The sequence below is a fragment of the Lactuca saligna genome, chromosome 7 (assembly GCF_052625555.1).
Source record: "Lactuca saligna cultivar CGN05327 chromosome 7, ASM5262555v1, whole genome shotgun sequence".
NCBI lineage: Eukaryota > Viridiplantae > Streptophyta > Magnoliopsida > Asterales > Asteraceae > Lactuca > Lactuca saligna.
Genome location: NC_136423.1, coordinates 122455581 through 122480486, shown reverse-complemented (window position 1 = coordinate 122480486; position 24906 = coordinate 122455581). Strand labels below are relative to the sequence as shown.

The window sequence follows — 24906 nt, the reverse complement described above, 5'->3', positions numbered from 1 at the left end:
GTTTGAGAAAGAAGACAAAACGCCATTAGGTGCAACAACATAGTTTTGAAATTGGGTAGAAAATGTAACGAATAAAACTTTAAGACCAAAGTTGTAGATTGATGAATATATAGTCCAGCGAAAGTATTGGAATTCACTAAAAATGTTCAACAACTATGCGTTAAATTAATTTTATAATCGTAGGCAGCTGCATCATTTTACTATTCTTATTATCAGTTCATGATAATCGTAGGCAGCTGCATCATTTTACTAGAGCAGTTCTCTACATCAATCGCTACGGAATCTTTTACTGAATCATTTCTTCAAAACTTCCCTAGGGTTCGTGAAATTCATCACTGGATTTGGTTGCGGTTTAATTCTTTCACTTACGTTTGAATGAGGAATTCTTAGTTGATTAATTGCTGATAAATTTGCTTTACCGAATATATGCTTGTTTTACCTAAACTGAACTTTGTTAGCTATCGTAAAGAACTCTGCATCTGTTTTTTTGTTTCCGCATTGGACGTAGAGTTTAAGTTTTTTCTGCGTAAAAATTGTCATTGATTGGCCGAAATATGTTATGATCGTCGATCCTAGTATAACTGTATGATTGTACTTTTTTTAGGAAGATAGGTTTTCAAGCAGATTTTTTGCTTTATTACTTAAATTCCGTGGTATCTGAATCTTCATATTGATTATGGAAAGCCTTTGACTTCGCATTTTGTTGAATTTAAGTTTGTAGCAATGGAATTGGTAAAAAAATGCAGGTGGCGTGTGTGCTTGATTGTTAGCATCAATGGTTTCTGATATAAACATGCTATGATTGTTGAAGCAATCGGTATAAGTTGTTACAACTTGTTAAGATGAAAAGATTCTGCAAACGATTACTGTGGACTTGTATGGATTTTGATTTTAACTCAATATCAACAAAAACTTTTTTGATGCTAGAGAAAGGTTAATCACTGTATTAATCAGTTACGTTGTGGACTCCAATGGATTACAATAAAATTCAAACACCTTTTATTTTTGAGAAAGATTGATCACTAGATTAATTAATTAAAAAGGTACGACTATATTACATCAAAATGAAATTAACGCAGGATCTAATGCTACACATATTTGCTGAGTTTTTGGAAATTATAGTTGATCTTTTTATCTATGTTTTATTTTCAGGGAAATGACAGCAAATAACTATGATGCTGATAGAGAAGCTTCTGATGCTAGTATTATCAAGGTACATGGATAATAATGCTTCTATTCTGATATTTTATTCATTTTCAGGCCTCTCTTGTTTCTGTTTATTCCTAAAATTTATTGTGATCTTTTTAATTAAAAAGAAGTCACTCTCTAGGGTAAGATTGATCCAGCAAAACCTGCATCTCTTACATGGAAGAGGAAACTAAACACTAAGGAAATTCCCCTTTCAGAGTTTGGTTTAAAGTTCAAAGAAGTAATCCATATGGTATGTATGTTATATATATATATATATATATATATATATATATATATATATATATATATATATATATATATATATATATATATATATATATATATCAAGTGATGTAATTTGTTTACATATCAGCTTTTTTAATTGTTTGCTTCCTTTGCATAGGCTCCATTTTTATATCGGTTATGGCGTTGGATACGAGAAGATGCTGCAAATGGAAATGGAAATGTAGTTCTTTTAATTTATATCAATATTTCTTTGATAAGCATTTTAATCATGACAACTCAGCAACTTAGATTACTATATTGTTTTAGGGAACTAACTTTAACCCTTTCAAGAAACACTGCTATTCTTCTTGTAATGGTGTTCCTTTAGGTGGTATTGGGTAAGCTGAATAAACATTTATATGATAAATTGATAATCACAACTTTTTCTTTTGGTCATTTTATTTGTAAAAACACATCTGGCAGTGCAGGTAGCATTGGAAGGACATATAAAGGTGAGTTTTTGCGTTGGCAACTCTTTCCTAAAACATGTGAAGAAAAACCAGTTTTAGCAAATCAATTTTCTGTAAGTTTTTTCTTATTTAGTTATTTTTATCAGATATTCATCACTGTAATAATATTCCTAAATTATAGTTCTCTAATTTACTTTTTGACATTGTGCAGATGTTTGTGTCACGACCAAATGGAAAGAAGTATTCGACTGTCCTCTGCCCACCAAACCCAGAAATGCTGAAGTAAGAAACTTTCTATTAAACTTTTTTAAAACAATTCCCTACAAGAAAAAAAAGTAATATTTGATAGAAAGTTGAAACTGAAAGAACTATTAATGAAAATGAAACTGAAGATAATGTGAATTAACAGAGATAGTTTAGATGTTGGTATTGGATCTTGGGACTGGAATTTCAGTGGAGAGAAATCTACATACCATGGATTATACCCAAGGGCTTGGACAGTTTATGATGGTAATTCTCATCTTTTTAATTCCCAAGGTTGACTACTGGTCTAAGTTTGACTTTTTTTGCGTCATCATTGACCGACCCTTTTTCTGTTATGTAGGTGAACCTGATCCGGACCTCAAAATAGTTTGTCGTCAGATTTCCCCTATTATCCCTCATAATTATAAAGAAAGCAGCCTTCCTGTAGCAGTATTTACTTACACAGTATGATTATGTCTCTTAAACCCCATTGACATATGACATGACATGAGTGACACAACCTGTACTGCTTTTAGTCTGACATTACTGAGACTGATGTCAATGGGACAAATGTTGTAATTTTTGTCCCATCCAAAAAGTGAAACATGATGTCACAGCGAGTCACTCTCAATCTCTCCTATGTACAAAAGACACGAATGCCCTCCTATCATGTCCCGTATAACATAACATACATTAAAAAGCTTCTATTTAGATAACATTGATCTTTATCATTGGCTTTAATCTTGTTTAGCTGTCAAACACTGGAAACACAGATGCAGATGTCACTTTGCTATTTACATGGGAGGTAAGTTTTCATCATTTAGGGTATTTCAGAAAAAACAAAATAAGTAAAAGTTGATATTCTCATTTATTTCAGAATTCTGTTGGTGGTTCCTCTGGATTATCCGGTCATCATTCCAATTCAAAAATGGCGTAAGGATGTTTACATGATAACCTCAGATTGTACATCCATATTGGGTTTCAGGATTATTAATTATATACTTTGTAATAAATTTAAAAAATATTGTTACCAGGGTAAAAGATGGCGTTCATGGAGTACTCCTACATCACTCGTAAATTCTTGTATCCTTGATTTATTAATTCATTAATAAAATGTGTTGTTCCATTTGTGCCATATGCAAGAATTAGCAAAATACTTTCATTTATTTTAATTACAGGACTGCAGATGGGCAACCCCCTGTAACCTTTGCTATTGCAGCACAAGAAACAAACCATGTTCACGTTTCAGAGTGCCCTTCCTTCATAACATCTGGAAAGTCCAAGGGTTTCACAGCAAAAGACATGTGGAATGAAATTAAAAAGGTTGGTTATATACAAGAAATAGCAACCTAATTTCATTTAATTTTTTTTACAACATCCTACTTTCATCTACTGTACTTTCAGTTTTATTCTTATGAAGGCATCTGCCAAATTATAGCATTGTACTTTCAATTTTTGTCTAATTAAGACATTGTACTTTGAAAAATCTGACCAATTATACGAATGAAATTGCTATAGTGGGATAGTTTTTTCAAAGTTCAATGTTGTAGTAGGTGATAATGAAAGTAGATTGCCATTTCTTACATTTAGCCTTAATTTTTATGATTCAGAATGGTTCATTTGATGACCTTGATTCGTCTCAACTACCAATGGTTTCAGAAGCAAAGTCGTGTATAGGTGCGGCTATTGCAGCTTCTGTGACCATACCATCTCAGGTTGTGCGTACTGTCACCTTCTCATTGGCGTGGGACTGCCCGGAACTTGTCTTTCCAACCAGGACTTACCATAGGTGACTCACCAAACCTTTTCTTTTCTCAAACTTTATTATATATCAAAAGGGCTAAATTCAAGAAATAGCAACATACTTTCATATCTTTGTTATTATATTTATAGCATCCTACTTTCATTTCGTCCTATTACATGACCCTACTTTGAAAATCAGCCAAATTATCACAATCTCAACCAAATACAATGCAGTTTTCACAGCTATAATTTTGTAGATTTTTTAAAGTGCAATGTCCTAATAAGAATAATACTGGAAGTGGAATACTATAGGTAGGTAGATAGTTCAAAATACAATGCCTTAATAAAAAGAATTGAAAATATGTTGTAGTACAAAAAATCAAAGTAGGATGCTAATGCTTTAATAAACAAACAAATGAAAGTACATTGCTATTTCTTGCATTTTAGCGTTATATGAAAACTAGCATGATTCTTACAAGTGATGTTTTGTGACAGGCGTTACACCAAATTTTATGGTAGTCATGGGGATGCTGCTGAAAAAATCGCACATGATGCTATTCTTGGTATCTATTTTAGTATTTTAAAGTACATTGCTGTTTCAAGAAAGTTGTTTTTATATATTATTAACAATTTCAGTTATTCATTTTGTATGAAATTTTTTAGAACATGGTAATTGGGAGGCCCAGATAGAAGCATGGCAACAGCCTATCCTTGAAGACAAGAGGCTTCCTGAATGGTAATCCAGAACCTCTAATTTTCTTTCTTTTCACTGCCCTTACTTACTAATCTCTAATCCTATTGCCTTTCTTCAGGTACCCAATCACTCTTTTCAATGAATTATATTATCTCAACTCAGGGGGCACAATTTGGACAGGTAACCCTAATCTTTTTATTTTTTTTATCAAATGAAACCAGCTCAAGTTTATGTTCATAATCATTGTTTTCTTTTTCAGACGGACTACCTCCTGTACACAACTTATCAACCATTAATGGAAGACAATTCTCAATTGATAGATCTAACATGGACTCTCAAAGTAACGGTGATACTAATACAACTCATCATCAACACGACACTGCTGTTAACGTTCTTGAAAGAATGACGTCAGTACTTGAAGAAATCCACAACCCCACATCAAAAATCTCAGCATTCGGTACAAATCTTCTACAAGAAGGAGAAGAAAACATCGGTCAATTTCTATATTACGAAGGAATTGAATACCACATGTGTAACACATACGACGTCCATTTCTACGCATCATTCGCCCTAATCATGCTTTTCCCCAAACTCGAACTCAGCCTCCAACGCGACTTCGCATCCGCCGTCATGATGCATGATCCCCGTAAAATGGATATTTTATCCGACGGGGCATCGGTCCCGAAAAAAGCCCTAGGTGCTGTCCCTCATGATATCGGAATGATCGATCCTTGGTTCGATGTTAACTTCTATAACATCTACAATACAGACCAATGGAAAGATCTAAACCCTAAATTCGTCCTCCAAGCTTACAGAGACGTGGTGGCTACCGGAGATAAGAATTTTGCGAAAGCTGTTTGGCCTTCAGTTTATATTGCAATGGCGTACATGGAGCAATTTGATAAGGATGGAGATGGGATGGTTGAAAACGAAGGGTTTCCCGATCAGACGTATGACACGTGGTCGGTTTCGGGTGTCAGCGCGTATTGCGGTGGGCTGTGGGTGGCGGCGTTACAGGCGGCGTCTGCTATGGCGGGTGTAGTTGGTGATAAGGGGTGTGAAGAGTATTTTTGGGCCAAGTTTTTAAAAGCAAGGAGTGTGTATGCTAAGTTGTGGAATGGTTCTTATTTTAACTATGATGATAGTAAAGGGAGGACAAGTTCGTCCATTCAAGCTGATCAGTTAGCGGGACAATGGTATGTTTAAATTTGAACTACCTTTATTATAAAGCATTTAAAACATTTAGGCTATCTTTGACAAAATATCTAAAAAGCTAGCTTGGAAAATTTTACTTATCAAGGCTTACCAAAAATAACAATTTGAAAAGCTCGAAAAATAAGCTAGTTTATCAGCTAGTTGTGGAGTATCACACACAACCTTCAATGGATTGTGAATTTTGGTAGGTATACTAGAGCATGCGGGCTTTCTCCGATTGTTGATGAAGAAAAGGCGAAAAGTGCATTGGAGAAGGTTTACAATTTCAATGTGTTGAAAGTGAAGAATGGGAAACGTGGAGCTATTAATGGGATGCTACCCACTGGTGAACCCGATATGTCATGTACCGAATCGAGGGAAATTTGGACGGGGGTTACTTATGGAGTTGCTGCGGGGATGATTCATGAAGACATGATTGACACTGCTTTCCACACTGCAAGTGGAGTGTATGAGACCGCTTGGTCCGAAGAGGGATTTGGGTAAGTCTACTTAATAGCAACGTGATTTCATTTATTTGTTCATTTTAACATTCTACTTTCGTTTCTTTATTAAATCAATGTTATTCAAATCCAAAGAACACTTTAATATCCTAAATTAAAAGAGACTAATAGATACCTGGATTTTTAATAAAGATAACTACTATCTAATTTGAATAAATAATTAAATATTTACTAATTAGTCGATAGTCTTGACCAAATCAGCAAGTTGTATCGGTTAGTCATAAGTAGGATTATATTTTGCAAGTTAGAACTTAATGAGAGTTTTTTTCTTGAATTTATTTGTTAAATCGTTCTTTTGAATCTCACTTCTACTCGTTTCTTTTTTGAAGCTACTCTTTTCAAACCCCAGAAGCTTGGAATACTGATGGGCAGTATAGATCTATGACATACATGCGGCCTTTAGCAATATGGGCTATGCAATGGGCCCTTACACAACCCAAAATGCCGAATAAGAAAATAAAGCCCGACTTAAAGCCCGAATCTTTCATGAGGCAACATATCGGGTATACAAAAGTGGCCCGTTTACTAAAGCTACCAAAGGAGCAACACACAAGAAGCATCTTGCAGATTATTTTCGATTACACTTGCAAAAAGATGAGCACGTGATATTTTTAGTTGTTTGTAATATTGCTATGTAAGTGCTTCATATTTATCATGTTGATAACTGTGTCTTCAAAAACCTCAATTTATTACAAACACATGAAACTATATGCACAAATCCACCATGATTTTATAAAAATACCGTTACCAATTATTTATGTGTATGGTTTGTTTGATGGATATGTCATCGAATCACTTATAAAAGTACTAGTAATTGAGCTTAGATCAAGTAACAAGGTAATGAAGAAACTCAAGAACAGGTCTAACATAAACAACAAAGATGAAGTAACGTTGAAAAAAAATCAAGGGTCAATTAAGGCAGGTTGGAATGCATTCTTTGGTTTCATTGGCTCCAACTGCTGAAATATGGACTCTGACATAAAAAACAAAGATGAAGTCGGTGCAACTTTGGCCGGGGGAGAAGCTTTGCGAAGAACATAGGTTTTGTTCCGGCCTAGAGCGCATTCTCAGTTTCGTCTAGGGCACAATATGAGTTTGGTCTCAACGAAGGTTGGAGTTATTGGGAGAAGCGAATTTTTATTTCAAGGGAGAAGCGCAATTACGATTAGAGGTTCTGAAGCAATCTTTATTGTAGTGTTCCTAAAAGCATTGGTCTAAAGTGACAACGAAGTAGTTTTATTATAGAGCTTTAGTGTTTACTTTCCAACCTTAGAGAACAAGTTTACCTGTATACCATCTTGTCATAAGCCTATTGTTCTAACCTATAGTTTTAGGTCAATGACATTATAAATATATAGACAAACTTCATAAAAGGCTTAAAGTTTACACAAACTTTTGATTTTTACAAGGTGCTTTATTTTTTCTCAATTAAATCACTAAGTTTACATTTTTGTTGCAAATTTAACCAATTGTCCGGTTTGTTTCGCATGTTTCCTGTTTCTCACTTGGTGACTAGGAAATATCTATTGTGACTCCCACATATGATCATAGTTTTGCAAACATTTGGGTTAAATTGAATAGTTACGTAGATTTGTAATCACTTTCCCTTGTTTTTTCTTTTATTCTCTCCGAACATCACAATTTTGTCTAATGACTTCCTAAGGTCACGTAACTGGTTCATCATCTAGTGTGGTTTAAGCAAGACAAGGAACGTTTCCTTTAGGAGATGTTACTATGGCCAACATTTTTGGTATTACTTACACCACTTTAGGATGATGAACTTCTTGAGCGATCTTAGGAATCCATTACACAAAATTGTGATTCTCTGAAAGAAGAAAAAAAATATATAAGAAATTGGGTAAAGTGAGTACAAATCTACATAAGGGTTCAATTTAACCAAAATGCTTGCCAACTAGGATCATATATAGAAGTCACGTCAAATTTTCGCCAAGTGAGCAAGTGAGAAACATGAAACAACCGAAGCAAACCGGTTAATTGGTTAAATTTGCAACAAAATTGTAAACTTTGTGACTTAATTGAGAAAACATAAAATACATTGTCAAAATCGAAATATTGTGTAAACTTAGTGTCTTTTATGCAATTTGCTCTAAATACCTCTCATTTATTGTAAACTTAAGGTGAGAATGTGATCAAGTGATTCTGAGCCGGAAGTGATAAGTACAATAAATACATTATCTTGTATAGAATATTGAAATCAATAAATAACCTATTTAGTTAGGTTGTATGTGTACCTTGATTTGTATAATCAAGTGAACCATATTAAATCTAATTATGTTTTTCTTAACCTTCTTAGCATAATCATCTTTATTATTATTGGTCTTTTATTTTTCGAATTGTTCTTAATCCTAACAACTAGTATCAGAGTCATGTCAGAGTTATGGATGAAGTTAGGAAGATTAAGTAGAAAAATTGAAGGTCATCATAAAAAATTACATCTACCCTTGAGTTGAAGAAACCTGAAGACATGAAGAAGGAGGATTAGGATACATTAGATTGGCAAACCCTTAGAATTTCCTTGTTATCGTTGGCAAAAAATGTTGCTTACAACATTATCAACGAGAAAACAATATATATATATATATATATATATATATATATATATATATATATATATATATATATATATATATATATATTGATTAAGATGTCATGTAACATGTATAAGAAGCCAACAAACAAGGTTTTCTTGATAAAATATTTGGTGAATACAAAGATGAAAAAAAGTGGCTACGAGACACATCATGTGAGCGAGTTCAAATAAATAATAATAATAATAACTAATACATGTTGATATTAGATTAAAATAAATTACACATGTTGTTATTATCTTCGCTTCCTCAGAGTTGTTCAGGAATAGTCACATTATTGAGAAGTTCATTTGGCACAACGAAACTCGCTTTCAAAGACATTTATGATATGTGTGAAGCCTTGATCTTATTATATGATATACCACACATGTCTATTCAATGTGTAGGAAATAATCGATAAAATCTCGATCCTCCATGAGGATATACAAAGGAAGAATGTACGGGAGTACTCCTATAGTATGATGAGTACCAACGAAAGGAGAAGAAAAGTATAAATAAGGAGGTATTAGTAGAGGAATATCAAAGTCAAAGAGGAGATGGTAGTCAAAAGGTAGAAAGGACATTGTAACATCCCGTTTATTAAATAAATAAATAGATAAAGATTAATAAATGAATAGTAGCCCTAAATGCGGAGTAATTTAGCAAGACATTTGGTTTTGGGGGTTAAAGAGTCATAATTGAGAGTTTAGGGGTTAAAATGTAATTCTCGGATTAGTTTGTAAAGAATTTTGGAGGTTAAGGGTTGTTTGGTAAATTCAAGATTTAAATTGAAATAAAATCTTGAAGAGATGGGCTGAATGGTAAATATTGGATTAAAGTTGAAAAGCTTTTATGGAAGCAAAGGCTAAAGGGTAAGTTTTGGGTTTAAGTTGAAAGGATCCTACTGGGAGGGACTAGACTTATAAATATGCAAACGTTTTAAAATGGACAGGGCTTATACCCGTCACCACCTTGCAGTAAACCCTAAACCTAGATGAGTTCAGCCGCCACCACCATTCTTGGAAGCCTTCTCAGCGCCGCCTGCAAGCAAAGTCTGACTGTCGCCGCTGCAATGCCGTTGAAGGTCACCATCACAACGTCTGCTGCCGGAGAACCGTCGAGGACCAGTAAAAACCCCGTTGTGTCCTTGTTGTGCAAGTTGTGAGCCACCGAAAATGCACGGTAAGTCCACTTGCAACCCATCATTCTCTCTCTCTCTCTATCTTGTTCTTTTTTCGGTGTGACGTCGGAATCGTCACTGCCGTCGTCGGTGGCTATGGGGGCCGTTGTTTGCTTTTTTCCGGTGACGCTTGCCGCCTAAGAGGTGGCTGAATGTGCATATGTTTGAGTGTATTGGTTGTTTTCGGTATTTGTGGTGTGGAATATGTGTATTTTTGGCCGAAAACCCACTGCCACCACCGTGAGGTGGTGGCTGCTGCCTATTGCCACTGCTTCGCCACCACCAACTACCATATGGTGGTGGTTGTGTATTGCCGTCGACCACCACCGCCCGAGGTGGGAGTGGGTAGGGCTCGACCTAATGAAGACCTAATTGACCTAAAAGCCTAACCGTTTGACTAATTGGCATATACTTGGGTTAGAAACCCTAATTAGTGTTTAGAAAACCCTAATTTTAGAAAATGTTAGTTTTGGATATCCACTTGGATCGGATTTTGGATATCATTTGGCCTCGAGTCTTATGATAAATGCAAATCTTGTTTATCAAGATAGATGATGAATACGTCAATGGGTGATGTGAGTATCTGTTGGAATTAGTTGACACTAATGGACCGTTCAGATCAACCATGATACATGGTGAGACCAACTTCATATGAATGTGAGTCTGGAACCTTTTAGGTGTTTAAAGCTCTCATAAAGCGAAGTTAAGAATCAATTAGGCAGTAGGATGAGACACTCATAGTGAGAATCTCACTCCAAACTTTATCGATCATCTAAGTAATTGTGAAAAGAGTTTCATGATTTGTCTCCGCCCAAAACACTACCACCAGGAAGTGTTAGTTGGATAGAGAAACAAATCATTCATTGATTTTGTACTAGATGAGTCGCATTATGCATACTAAAAATTCATGGATTGTACCATTAATAATGTTATGAAAAGTACTTTGGTCTTGTTCCAACTAAGTATGTTCTTGAAACACTCTATGATATGTGAAGTAGGACTCTATCCTCACTGCCATATATGGAGGTCTACGATTATGAGGCTTACGCTCGTCATGAAGCTCTCCACAATCTAGCAATTTGAATAGATATGTTTTATCTCGTTAGAGAACCCATCAAGCATTTTGGATAACTTTTTAACAATCCTTATGAGAACAATGTGTATGTTGCTCGAAGGTCAGTCTTCCGAGAAAGGGAGCTGATCTCCAAAGGGCTAGTGGGAGCCACATTGCTCTTGATAAGATTCAAGAGTCAACCAACGAAGAGCCTAAAGTTGGAGATATCATTCAATTTGGAGTTGAAAGAGTTGTTAAGGAAACTGACATATTTCCATTTTTCCTTATAGATCTGGTAATATGGGATCATATACTAGTTATATAATAGATATTGCTAAGGTATGTGAGTCACTAGTAGATAGCAATCAGAGTATACCAACAATCGGAAGCTATGGTAGGCCCTAAAGGCTACAACATAGAAGGAGGAAATGGAAAGCGAGATTCAATCCATGTATGTTGTAATTTGGTAGATCAAACACTTGACCTTAGCCCTTAGGTGTAAGCAGATCTTCAAGTAGAGAAAACATGGATAGGAACAAACACATAATTAAACCAAGATAGGTTTTGAAGGATATGTAAGCTTAACAAGTTCATTTATGGACCAAAATAAGCATCTCATAAGATGGATCATTATTTCAATGAGAAAGTTCAAAGAGTTTGAATTTCGAGAAATAAAGATAAGCCATATATATGTCAAAGCTAGTGGGAGTAATTGAAATCTTTGTTTCAATGAGAAACTTCAAGGAGTTTGAATTTTGAGAAACACAGATAAACCATATATATGTCAGTACTAGTGGGAGCATTGTAGTTATCCTTGTATTGTACATAGACAATGTGTGATTCATAAGAAACTATACTCTAACTTAGCAAGTGTAAAAGATTGACTTGGTATGAGAATTGTTTCGCTATGATATACATGGGAGATACAAAACACACACATAATAAGGATCTATGGAGATAGATCAAAGTGATTCATTAGATTAAGCCAAAGTACATGGAATGTTGAGGAAAATTGACATGCAGAACTCAAAAAGGAGTTTAGGATGGCATGGCATTGAGGAATGCTAATGTCCTAGCTCTACTAGAGATTATGAGTCGTGTCCCACATGCTTCTACTATGGGATCAATCATATATGTCATAACATGTACCAAATCTGATGACTTGTATGCCTTGTGCATGACAAGTTGGATTAGATCAATTTGGTGAGAATCAATGAATCAAGATCAAGAACATTCTTAAGTGTCCTTGGAGGACAGAAGAGATGATCTTGATAGTATAGAAAAGATCATGGTAAGAGTTACATTGATGCTAAGTTCCATACTGATAGAGACGATTCCGTTTACAGTCATATTTCATGCTTCTCTGAATGGTGAAGTTTTAGCTTGGAAGAGTACCAAGTATTACACCGTAGTGGATTTTTGCAAACTTAGAGTATGTTGCGGTTGGTTAAATTGCAAAGAAGACAATGTGACTAAAAGATATTCATTAGTGATATCTTTGTTGAAATTCAATCATTGATGGTCCTTATGAAGTTTCTTGTGACTTTGGGCGAACTTACCTCGAGTATGGATCCTAAGTCACACAAGCTCACATGAAACATCTCAGTAAGTATCAACACATTTGATAGTGAGTCAAATGTAAAGAAATAAGGCCATGAATGAGGCCATATTATTATTTATGTAGGGAAACCCCCTCATTTAGGGTTTCCACTATGTGCCTAGTACGCCCAACATACCCTCTGGTACGTCCGACATACTAGGTGGCTCTGCTTAAAAGTCACGCACATGTGTACGCTAAGCGTACTTACACGTACGCCCAGCGTAATCAGCTGCCAGCTTTCTCAAATAAGGGACTTATATTGATAAAACTTCAAACTTCCATAGATACCTCAATATAACTCCGTTTCTAATGAACTTCATATCCACGGAAAGGTGAAGAGAATCCATATGCTTCTAGCAAATCATCGCAACCCTGAGGCTTCCTCATGCCCGAGTTGCATTCCATGAAACCTAATCATGGGCGATCCAGAATAAGATGTTACATATGAACTCACCGACATTCTATGTTGACGCTTTTCAAAATGACTTGTATTCTCAGGAACACAATAAGCAGGTTTCTCAGCCATGGACATTGGAAATTTGTTGTATTTTTGGATTATCATACATTATGTTATTTTGGATGTATTTTCATGAACAAATTTAAAGTTGTAAACAATACATGTTGGTATATTTTATGTATGATGATGGTTGCTACGTTTCATTCATATTCAATTGTTATGATATTACAAGATTAAGTCACCCGCCCCCAGACATTTCAACCATTCTGGTTCGGGGTGTGACAGCTGGGTTGGTGGTTGTGACTGGAAAACCGCCAGTTACGACAACTAAATCGCTTTTGACTGAGACGTTGCGGTTACGGTTGTAACCGGCTGCTCTGTTGTGACGGGCAACGGTCACCATAAGGTGGCGATTGCTACCGTTGTGGTTCCTGTTATTGGACCTAACTTCTGTGTTTCTAGCGTGCGGGTGGTGGCTCTGTCTAAGACAGATGGTAGTGTGCCATCGAGTGACAACATTGATCTGAGTGGGCTCATTCCCCCCTTGCGTTGGACGCTGCAGGGGCCTTTCCCATCATTGCGGTTGTCTAGTGTCGTTTTAAGCTTTTGTATCTCTGATTTCATGCTAGGATGACTCCAAAATGTTGTGATATGTCTTCGATCACAGAAAAGAAAGTTTCGGTAGTCATTGTCCGAGAAGGGGTCCTAGAACGAGACTCCAATGGTCTAGTCAGAAGTTGTATGAGAGAATTAGGGTTTTGTTTGTGGTATATATATATATATATATATATATATATATATATATATATAGAGAGAGAGAGAGAGAGAGAGAGAGAGGATCCTTTCTTCTGGAGAAGAAGGATCTCTTTTATACCTATCGTCGAGGGAGCATGTCCCCGACAATACTTTTTGTTTTATCTAGATTGTCAGGACGTGGACACGTCATATTGGCGAATCATGCACCACTAGCGGTTATCTGATATTGGTGTGTAACCACCCAAGAGCAGTGCTCTGAGCGTTACACTTTTCGCTCTAGGGAGTGGTTGGTACTGTTTTGGCCTATTATGGGCCTTGACATTAGAACATTGGGGCCTAAGTACAAGGCCTCAAGGGCGAGGGAGAGAGCCTAGCACTTACGTCGGATAATGAGCATCAATTAGGCCATCCTTCAGATACTTGTCCCGTTATCTTTGGTGTATTCCTAGAGGGATACGTTAACATGCAGGTTGACTATATTCGTATTTGATTGGTATGTTTTGTTTTCCGTAAGTATGATATATAATTGACATGATTCATGGTTTTAATTTTATGGACGTTTTTCCCATACTATTTATGAAATCGGTTTTAGTTTGTTCTATTTCTGGGTTTTAAGGAAAATTTTGGTTGAAAATTTTGGGATGTTACATACAACTAAATAGTACATATACAAAATGTTTCTAGACTGTCTCATAATTTATTTCAGACATATTCAAATACTCATCATGTAAGTTAGGAACTGTCTCATATGCTAGTTGGCATATTGCAGATATGCACGCATGTAATGGAAGAATGAAACTCCTTTTTGCATCTAGCATCCTATGATAATCTAAAAAATGGAAATGCCGATGCAGATTAACTATTTGTAGGAATTTTATCTTCAAATATGAAACTATCTTCTGAATATGTCAACACCATATACGAGATTCGCATCGAAGTAATCATGCACGAGAGGGTTATAGAACTTCAAGAATCTACATCTAGCTCACCTTGAAGAGCTTCTTGAGGTATAAAGCTTTGATCTTGTCATCTTATTCAGGGTCGACCCTAAGGGTAGGGCAAGCTGGGCGACCGCCTGGGCCTCGCCAAATACCGGTGCCCCTGCAAGTTATGAATAATGTATATATAGTTTTAAATAATATAAATACATATATTCATATTAAAAATAAACACCTGTGTAATTGAGATGGATAAAGCACTTAGGCTTTTTTCTTTTTAACAAAAGAGGGCCATGTTCGAAACTTGTAAATCTTGGAATTTTATATTTTCTTCTTTTTAACAAAAGAGGGCCATGTTTGAACCTTGTAAACATTGGAATTTTATATTTTACATACGTTTTTTTGTGTGTCTCCTCGTTTCCAGTTCGTCATTTCCGGTTCGACTTCTTGAGAATCTCCTGGTTCTCCCGTCCCAAAGCGACCTCTCAAATCAACCTAAAGTTAGATTTCTAAAATCCGTTTCTCTGAAGTTCAATTAATGATAATCAATGTGATGGTGAATTTTGATTTTTGATAAACAAATAAAACGATTTCTGAAGTTTATCTTTCAACCCAACGCTAGCCGATATTTGAATAATTGTATTAAAGTGCTTCTAACTTTTGATTTCTCATTTTTATTTTGAAGTTATTTTTCAATATTTGATTTTCGAATGTTCTGATTTATGAAGAACTTAATAATTGTAAGTGTTGTTAATCCAGAAAATTTGAACGGTTTGCTAATCCAACATCTAATTTGATATTTTGAATAGTGTAACCAAGATATTTGATTTTGATTTCCGAACTGGGCTCATGTATCTGACTTTTTTGGCTCTTGCTCGTGCTGTATCTCACTCTTTTATTTTTGTTTCTAGTTTTTTCATGTATTCTTTTGTTCTGTTTTTGATTGTTTGTGTTCTTTGTTGTATGTTTATTTCATTATTTGTTTTTCATTAATATTGTAAGTTTTTAGTACTTATAGATTTTAGATCACAACAGTAGGTTTAGATCATACCAATAGCTTTGTGTGGTGAGATCAAAAGGCATCCAAAATGTCTTATTTATGGATATCAGAAGGCATATAGAATGCCTACTTTAATCAACAAATGTGTTTCTTTGGTACTTAAAGAGAGTTGTTATCCTGAGATAATAAAAATGTCACTAAACTTTACAGTTATATTTAGAGAAGCTCCAAAACTTGGTTGTTAAAACTAGTGAAGATTATAATGTTTGTTGCTATTGTTGTGGATTGTCATATATTTTTGGCTCTTGATGCTTATTCGTGTTGGTTTGACTAAACTACCCTTCACATAAGGATTATTTTGGTTGTGGAAAATAAAGTAGTAAAAATAGGAAATGGAAGGTGGTTTTGTTCCTTTTGGTCTTACTTGGACGAAATTGCCCCTCTTGAAATTACTCATGTTGTAAGCCTTTTTTACTAACTTGGTGGAGTTTTAGTCCTAGCTGAATATACTCAAGATTGGTTTTTGATGGTGATGTCACTTGTATTTTGGCCTTGGAGAGTTCAAAGGATGGCGTGGCTGCTGATTGTTGCTTAATGGTTTTGAGTTTTCATATTTTGGTGTTGGTTGCATGGAATGGTGTTTATTTTTTTGTTTTATCCCTTGTTTAGTTTTTTTTTCTTTTATCTTATTTGTTGTCTAGCTGCTATGTATACTTCTAGCTTCCCACTGGTTTTTCTTTTTGAATTTTAATTTTTTCGTTCAAAAAAGAAATATAGAAGCTCTTGTATATTAAAAATAGCTTCGTTGTGGTGGTCATTTGTGTTTTGGTAAAAACTACTGAAAAAATTAACTATTAATTGTAGTTGTTTAACTATAAATCTTTTATTTTTTAAGGGGCCTCATTTTTACTTTCGCCCTAGGCCCAAAACTAGCTTGGACCGGCCCTAATCTTATTCAATAGATCCAGCTAGGGCTTTCTCTATGGTCCCTTTAGTTGGTTTTGGACCTCTTTTTGAGAGTTGAGCAACTCAAGAGGTTGAAATGGTTAGATCTCAGCTTTATAATCACACTAAGTGCATAAAGGTGCAAGCTTGGGGAGTATATAGACTCCATGCATGAGTTTGAAGCGTTATATGAAGTCCTAATGTGAAGAATGAAGTTCTTATGTCCCATATAGCATGCAAGGTCATAAAATTGCCAACTTTATGCCCTATGACGTCTTAATGAGCTCAGATCTGATACTGAATGTAATAACATCGAGTATTAAGTACTTAATGGAAGAAAGTGCTTCATTTGTTAGTACATTGGGCGTAACTTAGAGTACGCATCGTGTACTGCCCAGTGACTCAGTACGCCGCACATACCAGGGTGGTATTCAAGGCGTACGCATAACATATCGACTCGGACTTATTTTAGGCTTGCATGCTTTTGGGCCCTAACTAGTCATCGGGCCTGATCATGTTTTGTAGTTGGTGGCCAACTGATCTGTTTTGGGCCATGGATATCTTGGTTGGGACTTGTTGGGCCATGGGGCCCATTAATAATTTTGGACATGGACCTTGGACCCATTATCAAAAGAAGACTCTTTGGTCTAATATGAAAAAAACTTGGGTTGGGGGTTTGCAATTGAATAAGTGTTTAGTCCTAACCTTGAGTAATAATATGATTATTCAACACGGGTGGGTACAGAATGTGAGGAGAGCAGCTTTTGGATTCAGCAGACTGAGGTGAGTCTTCTCACCATACCAATGGGTCGAAGGCACCAAGGCCCGCCCATTTAATGGTATATTGATCGATAGTTGGTTATGTGATATGTCACTATGACATCTGTATGAAAGTCCCCAGGGGGTTCCGGGGCAGTATATTAAGACCATGAGGAGGTTCCCATTACATTTAGTTAGGGGTGCAAACGAGCCGAGCCGAGCCCGAGCTTGGCCAGGCTCGGCTCGGGCTCGTTTAAGTTATAAAAGGCTCGATTCGAGCTCCCTTGTACTGAGCTCGGCTCGAGCTCGTAAAGAATTATACAAGCTCCGCTCGGGCTCGGGATCGACTCGTTTTTGATCTGATGTGTCTAAATAAGCTTAAGCTCGGCTCGAACTCGTTAAGAAACTCGTTTACTAATACCCTAAATCCATAATTCCCCTAATATGTTTTTTATTTTAACATATTTAAATAATATTAAATTATATTATATAAAGGCTCGTTTAGGCTTGCGAGCCTAATCAAGCTTAATGACATAGTCTTGAGCTCGAGCTCGTTTAATAAATGAGGTTAATATTAAGCTCGAGCTCGGCTCGGGCTCGTTTAAAATCGATTTCGAGTCAAGCTTTTAACGGTCCGATCTCGAGTAGCTCGCGAGTAGCTTGGCTCGTTTGCACCCCTACATTTAGTATAAGTCCTTGGAGGTTTTCCACGATTATCTAGTGTGTGTGTGTGTATATATATATATATATATATATATATATATATATATATATATATATATATATATATATATGTTTAGCTCGTATGATACTTGCATGATTAGTGAAGACCATGTGGAGGTTCCCGCGGTAATTAGCCAAGACCATGTGGGGGTTCCAGTGGCGGCTAGTAAAGACCATGTGGGGGATTCTCGTGGCACTTGGTGTAAGACCTTGGAAGGTTTCCACAACATCCTTATATGTTTATATGCATGGCTTCTATGGTATATATGTAGCTTTATAGCTAATGTGATATGTGTTGTGTGGATTATGTGTGGGGTATGCTCTGGGGAACTCACTAAGCATTAGCTTACAATTTGTTGATTTGGTTCAGGTATATTTAAGCCTAAGGGCAAGGGCAAGGCTTGATGGCGCGATGTGCACTCTCCGACATTTGTTTTGATGGGACACTCTGATGTCTTAAATAAAATGCTAATGTTATAAATTTTGAAAATAATGGTTAATATTACTTCATACTTTATGGAAATGTTGGTTAATTAAAAATGAAAATTTTCTTTTGAAAAGCGGGTCGTTACACATGTTATGTGCATAGATATTATCAGATGAAGACTCATCGTCTCAACTTGATGAAGCAGATAAAACGTGAATTGGGATGTAAAAAGCTCTATGGAACCCTGATCCGTAGAACCCCGTTTTGGCATTGGGGTAATTTTACATTGCTTTTGGTTTCAGGGGAGCAAAGAGAGGGAGCAGGGGCAAGTTTACCCTCGTTTAATTTTCAGGGGCCAGATTTCCATCCCGAATACCTCATAGGGCCCTAGAAATATTACCTTATATTTAACTATCTTATTTATAAAAATAAAAATTAAACTTAGAGTAGACATTATATAATGTAAGTTTTGTATATTAATAACTTATGTAAGGTTAACGAAATAAGTGGGATGAAAAAAATAAGGTTAAACATAGGATTCTGGGCCAAACAGGGGATTCCCGGGGGGGGGGGGGTGGATGAACGGGGAAACATGGGCATGATCGAGGTGGTTTTGAAATTTGGGGCGGGAAACGAGGGATTTCAAGGTCGAGGTTGGATTCGGGGTTGGGGGAAATAGAAGAATTATGGGGTGGAGGATGCTATTTTTGCCCTCATTTGGTCCCGTTGACATCCCTAAGATATGAGTGATATGCACATATGAAAATTTTCTTTTGAAAAGTGGGGCATTACACATGTTATGTGCATAGATATTATCAGATGAAGACTCGTCGTCTCAACTTGATGAAGCAGATAAAACGTGAATTGGGATGTAAAAAGCTCTATGGAACCCTGATCCGTAGAACCCCGTTTTGGAATTGGGGGTAATTTTACATTTCTTTTGGTTTCAGGGGAGCGAAGAGAGGGAGCAGGGGCAAGTTTACCCTTGTTTAATTTTCAGGGGCCGGATTTCCATCCCGAATACCTCATAGGCCCTAGAAATATTACCTTATATTTAACTATCTTATTTATAAAAATAAAAATTAAACTTAGAGTAGCCATTATATAATGTAAGTTTTGTATATTAATAACTTATGTAAGGTTAACGAAATAAGTGGGGTGAAAAAATAAGGTTAAACATAGGATTCTGGGCCAAACGGGGGATTCCCGGGGGGGGGGGGGTGGAGGAACGGGGAAACATGGGCATGATCGAGGTGGTTTTGAAATTCAGGGCGGGAAACGAGGGATTTCAAGATCGAGGTTGGATTCGGGTTTGGGGGAAATAGAAGAATTATGGGGTGGAGGATGCTATTTTTGCCCTCATTTGGTCCTGTTGACATCCCTAAGATGTGAGTGATATGCACATATGCATTATCAGATAAATCCATTTTGCACGTGTAAAAGGTTTTATTTGGTTGAAAATTGGGAGACATATTTTTTTTCTAAAAAATGACAAGCTTAGATTAGTACTTACAAAGTTTTTTTTTTAAATTAAATAAATAAAAGTTATTTTTATGGGTTACAATCATATTGGCTTGGCACACATACCCAAAATTGGGGGTGGGGGTCTTGGTCTTTGATACTGACAAATGTTACCGTCGGTATCGCCCCTCACGCCCCTGTCCTAAGCTATTGTATCCGGACACAAGGTTAGGGAGTCACACTAAAGGTAGATGAAGATGCCCCTAACGTGGCTTACGTGTCACTCTTGGATACGTCAATTGAAGATGCCCCATATATCAGTAGCAGAGTTACCCTATGGGTAGTGGGGTGTATGGCACCACTTGGAGTGGCTACATCTATTAAATATATATATATATATATATATATATATATATATATATATATATATATATATATATATAAATTTTTTTGCATCTATTGATATTAAAAAAGTAATTGGCTCCACTTCACAAAAGATTGGCACCTCTTGAATCAATAGATAAAAAACTCTTCATCTTTTTAAGCCTATTCTAGTTGTTGGTGTGCAGAACTTTAACAAGAAAAGAAGTTGAAGACAACCAACTACTTGCCGAAATATGCTCTCAGACAGTTGCAAACAGTGGCGGAGGCAGCCACTTTAAGTGGGGTGCATGGCCCCACTTGGAGGTGGGTCCCACCACTTTTAGTACTATAAAGCCCTTAAAAAATTTGATTTTTTTTACTAAAAAACTTATTTTTGGCACCCACTTTTACATCAAATACTCATATATATATATATATATATATATATATATATATATATATATATATATATATATATATATATATATATATATATATATATATATATATATATATATATATATATATAGGAAAAGGATCAAATGAGAACGCCTAAAAGGATGAGAACGTGATAACAAATCTGGTACATTAAATATTTAAAATCTAAGGATGTCATTAATCATTAATTTAAACATAATATTAAATGAATTTAAATTGTTTAATTAAAAAAAATATAAAAGGGTATTCAAGTAATTTTATTATGTCATCCATTTTGAATATATCAGGTAAGTTTGACAATTAAAAGAAACCGTTCCTATGTTTTAGTAATCATAGCTAACTTCTAACCTTTTGGAGGATTCGATCGTATCTACAATGCAAAATATCGTCACAGCTAAACATTTATACAACACTCGATAACTACTGTTCATCCGTCAAGAGATTTGTGCATTCAGAACTCTATGAAGGGTTGAAGGTGGAGGAATGTCGTCGATCATCAACCGAAGTGGAAGAAGTAAGCGTTCTAATCTTTTTTGAATGTCGATTGAGTGGAAAACGGGTTTAGTAGTGGGTTTATTTTTTTGTTAATGTGTACATTTTAACGATTCTTAAAACCCTAGAATTCGGTTTTTTCGTTTTTTCTTTATATCATCGATTATGAACTGTAGTGACTCTAAATCGTTAATGATTGTTGATTTAAAGGTTGTATTTTACAAATAAAACGTTGGTGTATGTGAATGTTTAAATGAAAATGGTAATTGTAGATGAGTTTCGAAGTTAAGGTACTTTGATATTGAATGTATTTAAAAATTAATCGTTTATGATTGTGATTGAAAGTTTTAAGATGCAGATACATGTGTTGTCGTTGTCGACTACTTTGAACTGAAGTAAGGTTAAGAAAACCCAAAAATTAGGGCTTTTTTTGCTTTTGTTTTCAGAGTCGTATTGTTGAATGGCAAAGTAAGTAGATTATCAGTAGGACAAGAGGAGTAATTGATGTTAGTATTCGATTGTGAATGATGTTTAATAGAAAAATAATAAGGAAGGGTATAAATGTCATTACTATTGATTATTTGTAAAATCTGATTGTTTGTGCTACACAAATACTTTTCTAGTATTAATCCTTGTTGTTGGTTGTATATTATGTAGATTGTTAAAGGCATATTCGGTTGTGAATGGGTACTTTATTGAGTATGTATGTGGTTTTGATCCTGTACATGATGTACTAAGTAAAGAATAATGGTGTAGGAGTCCCTACTGGTTTTTGTGAGTAAGTTAATTACACTATTTGTTAAGTGATGATTATTGTAAACATTACTTTGTTCTTGGGTATGTGTTTGATTGAGTTTGTGTTTAGTAGGGATAATTTATGATTATTTGAGTTGTTAATGATTCAATTATGAGTTATAAATGAGTAACGTATTTTAATTCTACTATTAGGTAGAAAGAAAAGCAAGAGGATATTACTAAAGACGACATTCAGCAAATTCACTAATGAAGAATCCAATCCATTGCTTATTGATATTGAAGATGAAGACAATCAAGGAAACGAAATAGTACAACCTCGGATTAGAAGAGAAGGACAAAAGAAGTGTTCAACACCTAAGAAGAAAACTAAAAAACAAAGTGGTGGTGATGATGATTAAATGAAATTTAAAATGTTAAATATCAATTGGAATCTATAGTGAGTATGTGTCTTATTTTTTGGACAGGTGGGGGAACGTATTAATCGCACACCAGATAATTCAATGCGAAGGGATCTTACAGTTGTAGTTTTGAGCTCAGATTCAAGTAATGTATTTGTTTAAAAATAAATTTATTTAGAGTTTGATGTTGTAGTTAGTTTTAATAACTTGTGTTGTTTTATATTTATTAATAAAAAAGAACATGAAACCCAAAGTCAATGTGAAGAAGTTTGGTGCAGGAAAATCAAGGTTTTCAAAATCTAAAAAAACAGATACAGAAACAAAAAGGTATCAATGATGATTTCATGTGATGTAAGTTGTATATTAAAGTGTCTTCAGTTATGATTATGTTGTCTACATATTGGCAGGTTTGATTGAAAGCTATGACATGACAGAAGATAGTGGAATACATAGGGAAAATGAATTGAGAACAAAAAGACGGTTTGATAGATGTAAAATAAAAGGTGATGAAGGTGTTGTTTTAAACTCATGTTTAGGTAATGATTTATTTTTAATTAAATTTAGTATAGTATTATTTTTGTAATTTATTTATAATCATTTATTGTGTTAAATATGTCTTAACAGGAAAAGATAATGTTACTTTCAAGAAGCTTGATGAAGTTGAAGACTCTGATTTTGAAGATGCCAAACCTGTGGTAACAAGGAAAAAGAGAATGCATTATACTTCATTCAAAAATGATGACAAAGAAAATGTGAAAAAATTTAAAAGACAAAAGAATAAAGAAGGAAATGTAGTGAAATCAAGGAAACTGCCTAAAGTTGTAGGAAATGATGCAGAAGAAGCAAGGTGAATACAAGTACGGACATCTCCAAATGTTTTGTACAGTTGTATGCATAACCTTAGCAAGGAACAAGAAGCGTATATTTCTTTTATTGGTCTGGGGCATTTGTTGAATATGAAAGTGGATGGGTGTGCATCAATTATGGGGCATTATACTGTAAGGAATTTTGATGCAGATAAGATGGTACTCAACCTTCATCATGGAGAGATACCAATTAATCAGCAAGTTATTCACGAAATGTTGGGTCTGCCTCTGGGAGATGTTACATTAAAGTTCATGCCTTATAGAGAAGTCACAGAAACCACGATAACTGTTTGGAGGAAACAAGTCGATGATGAAGATAATATTAGACCAAGGGCAGTTCAACAAGTTATTATGCAATCAACACGTACGGATTTACTCTTTAAAGTAAACATCTTTGTCCTACTGTGTAATACACTAGGTCAATCGATGAGCTTGGGAACATGTGACCTGTCCATGTTATCAAAAGTCACGAAAGACCTGGATCTAAGTGACATTGATTGGTGTGGATATGTTTTTGATTGCCTTAAGGAGACAAAAAGTGCATGGAATCCAAACAGCAAAAAAGGATTCTATGTTGGGCCAATTATATTACTGTTGGTAAGAGTTGTTTTAAATTTAGCTATCATTCAATATTGGTAGACTTATGTGTGCAGATTCATTAAAGTGTATTTAATTAATACATTTTTTTATTTGTCTTTGTTGTAGTTGCTATACGTAGAAAGTGTTCGATGCGATTCAGTGAAGATTGTACAAGGCAGACCAGCAATATGTTTTTGGAATGTTGATAAACTACGTGAGCGAGAAAGAGTAGAGTGTAGGACAATAGGTCTGGGTATGGGTGAATTGCAAGAACCATTTCAAGTCATCAATGGATCATCGAGAACTAGTAATGTAGTGCAAGAAAAAGTTAAGGTAATATTTTATTATATTAAATAATGCATATGAAATTTAAAATTTGTTATTTTGTATAATCTAAATTAATTATATTCATACATTATTGACAGGGAAATGATGCATGAGGTGTTAAAAGTAGTGGTAGAAGGTGTAAGGTATTAATATAATATAATCATTAATAAATAATAAGATATTAGTACAAAAACTAATATTGTATTACTTTTCGTAGAGAAATCAAGGAGAGGAAACTTTTAGTGGAAGTGGGGAAAGTGTTGAGGTAGTTTACTACTTATTCACATTTGAATTATGAGTTACTATAGTATTAATTAATACTAACTTACATATTAATGTTTTTATTTGGTTTGTAACGTAATTCTATTGTGGTGACCTAATTAGACAATTATTTCATCAATAAAGGAGATGTACGACATGCTATTGCAGCAAAAGAAAGTGTTGGAAGACAAAATAAATGATGCTGTCAAGAAATATCCTGAGAATCAGTTGGTCAAAGAATGGAAAAACAAAGTAAA

General features: G+C 35.1%; 1 protein-coding gene across 3 annotated transcripts; it reads left to right on the top strand.

Moving 5' to 3' along the window:
• The first annotated feature begins 136 nt into the window (after nucleotides 1-136).
• LOC145004312 (uncharacterized) lies at nucleotides 137-7039 on the top strand. Of its 3 annotated transcripts, none has more exons than XM_078963201.1 (20): nucleotides 137-350; nucleotides 1153-1213; nucleotides 1331-1441; nucleotides 1595-1657; nucleotides 1744-1814; nucleotides 1900-1999; nucleotides 2098-2168; nucleotides 2296-2396; nucleotides 2491-2594; nucleotides 2881-2934; nucleotides 3007-3062; nucleotides 3164-3202; nucleotides 3308-3452; nucleotides 3740-3918; nucleotides 4368-4435; nucleotides 4536-4608; nucleotides 4685-4746; nucleotides 4826-5762; nucleotides 5970-6260; nucleotides 6611-7039. In XM_078963201.1, the coding sequence occupies exons 1-20, from the start codon at nucleotides 220-222 to the stop codon at nucleotides 6885-6887; spliced, it is 2994 nt and encodes a 997-aa protein (XP_078819327.1). In that variant the 5' UTR covers nucleotides 137-219; the 3' UTR covers nucleotides 6888-7039. The 3 variants fall into 3 exon arrangements, with proteins under 3 accessions (XP_078819327.1, XP_078819328.1, XP_078819329.1); XM_078963202.1 differs by having other exon boundaries at nucleotides 175-318; XM_078963203.1 differs by lacking the exons at nucleotides 137-350; nucleotides 1153-1213; nucleotides 1331-1441 and having other exon boundaries at nucleotides 1905-1999.
• Nucleotides 7040-24906: the final 17867 nt, after the last annotated feature.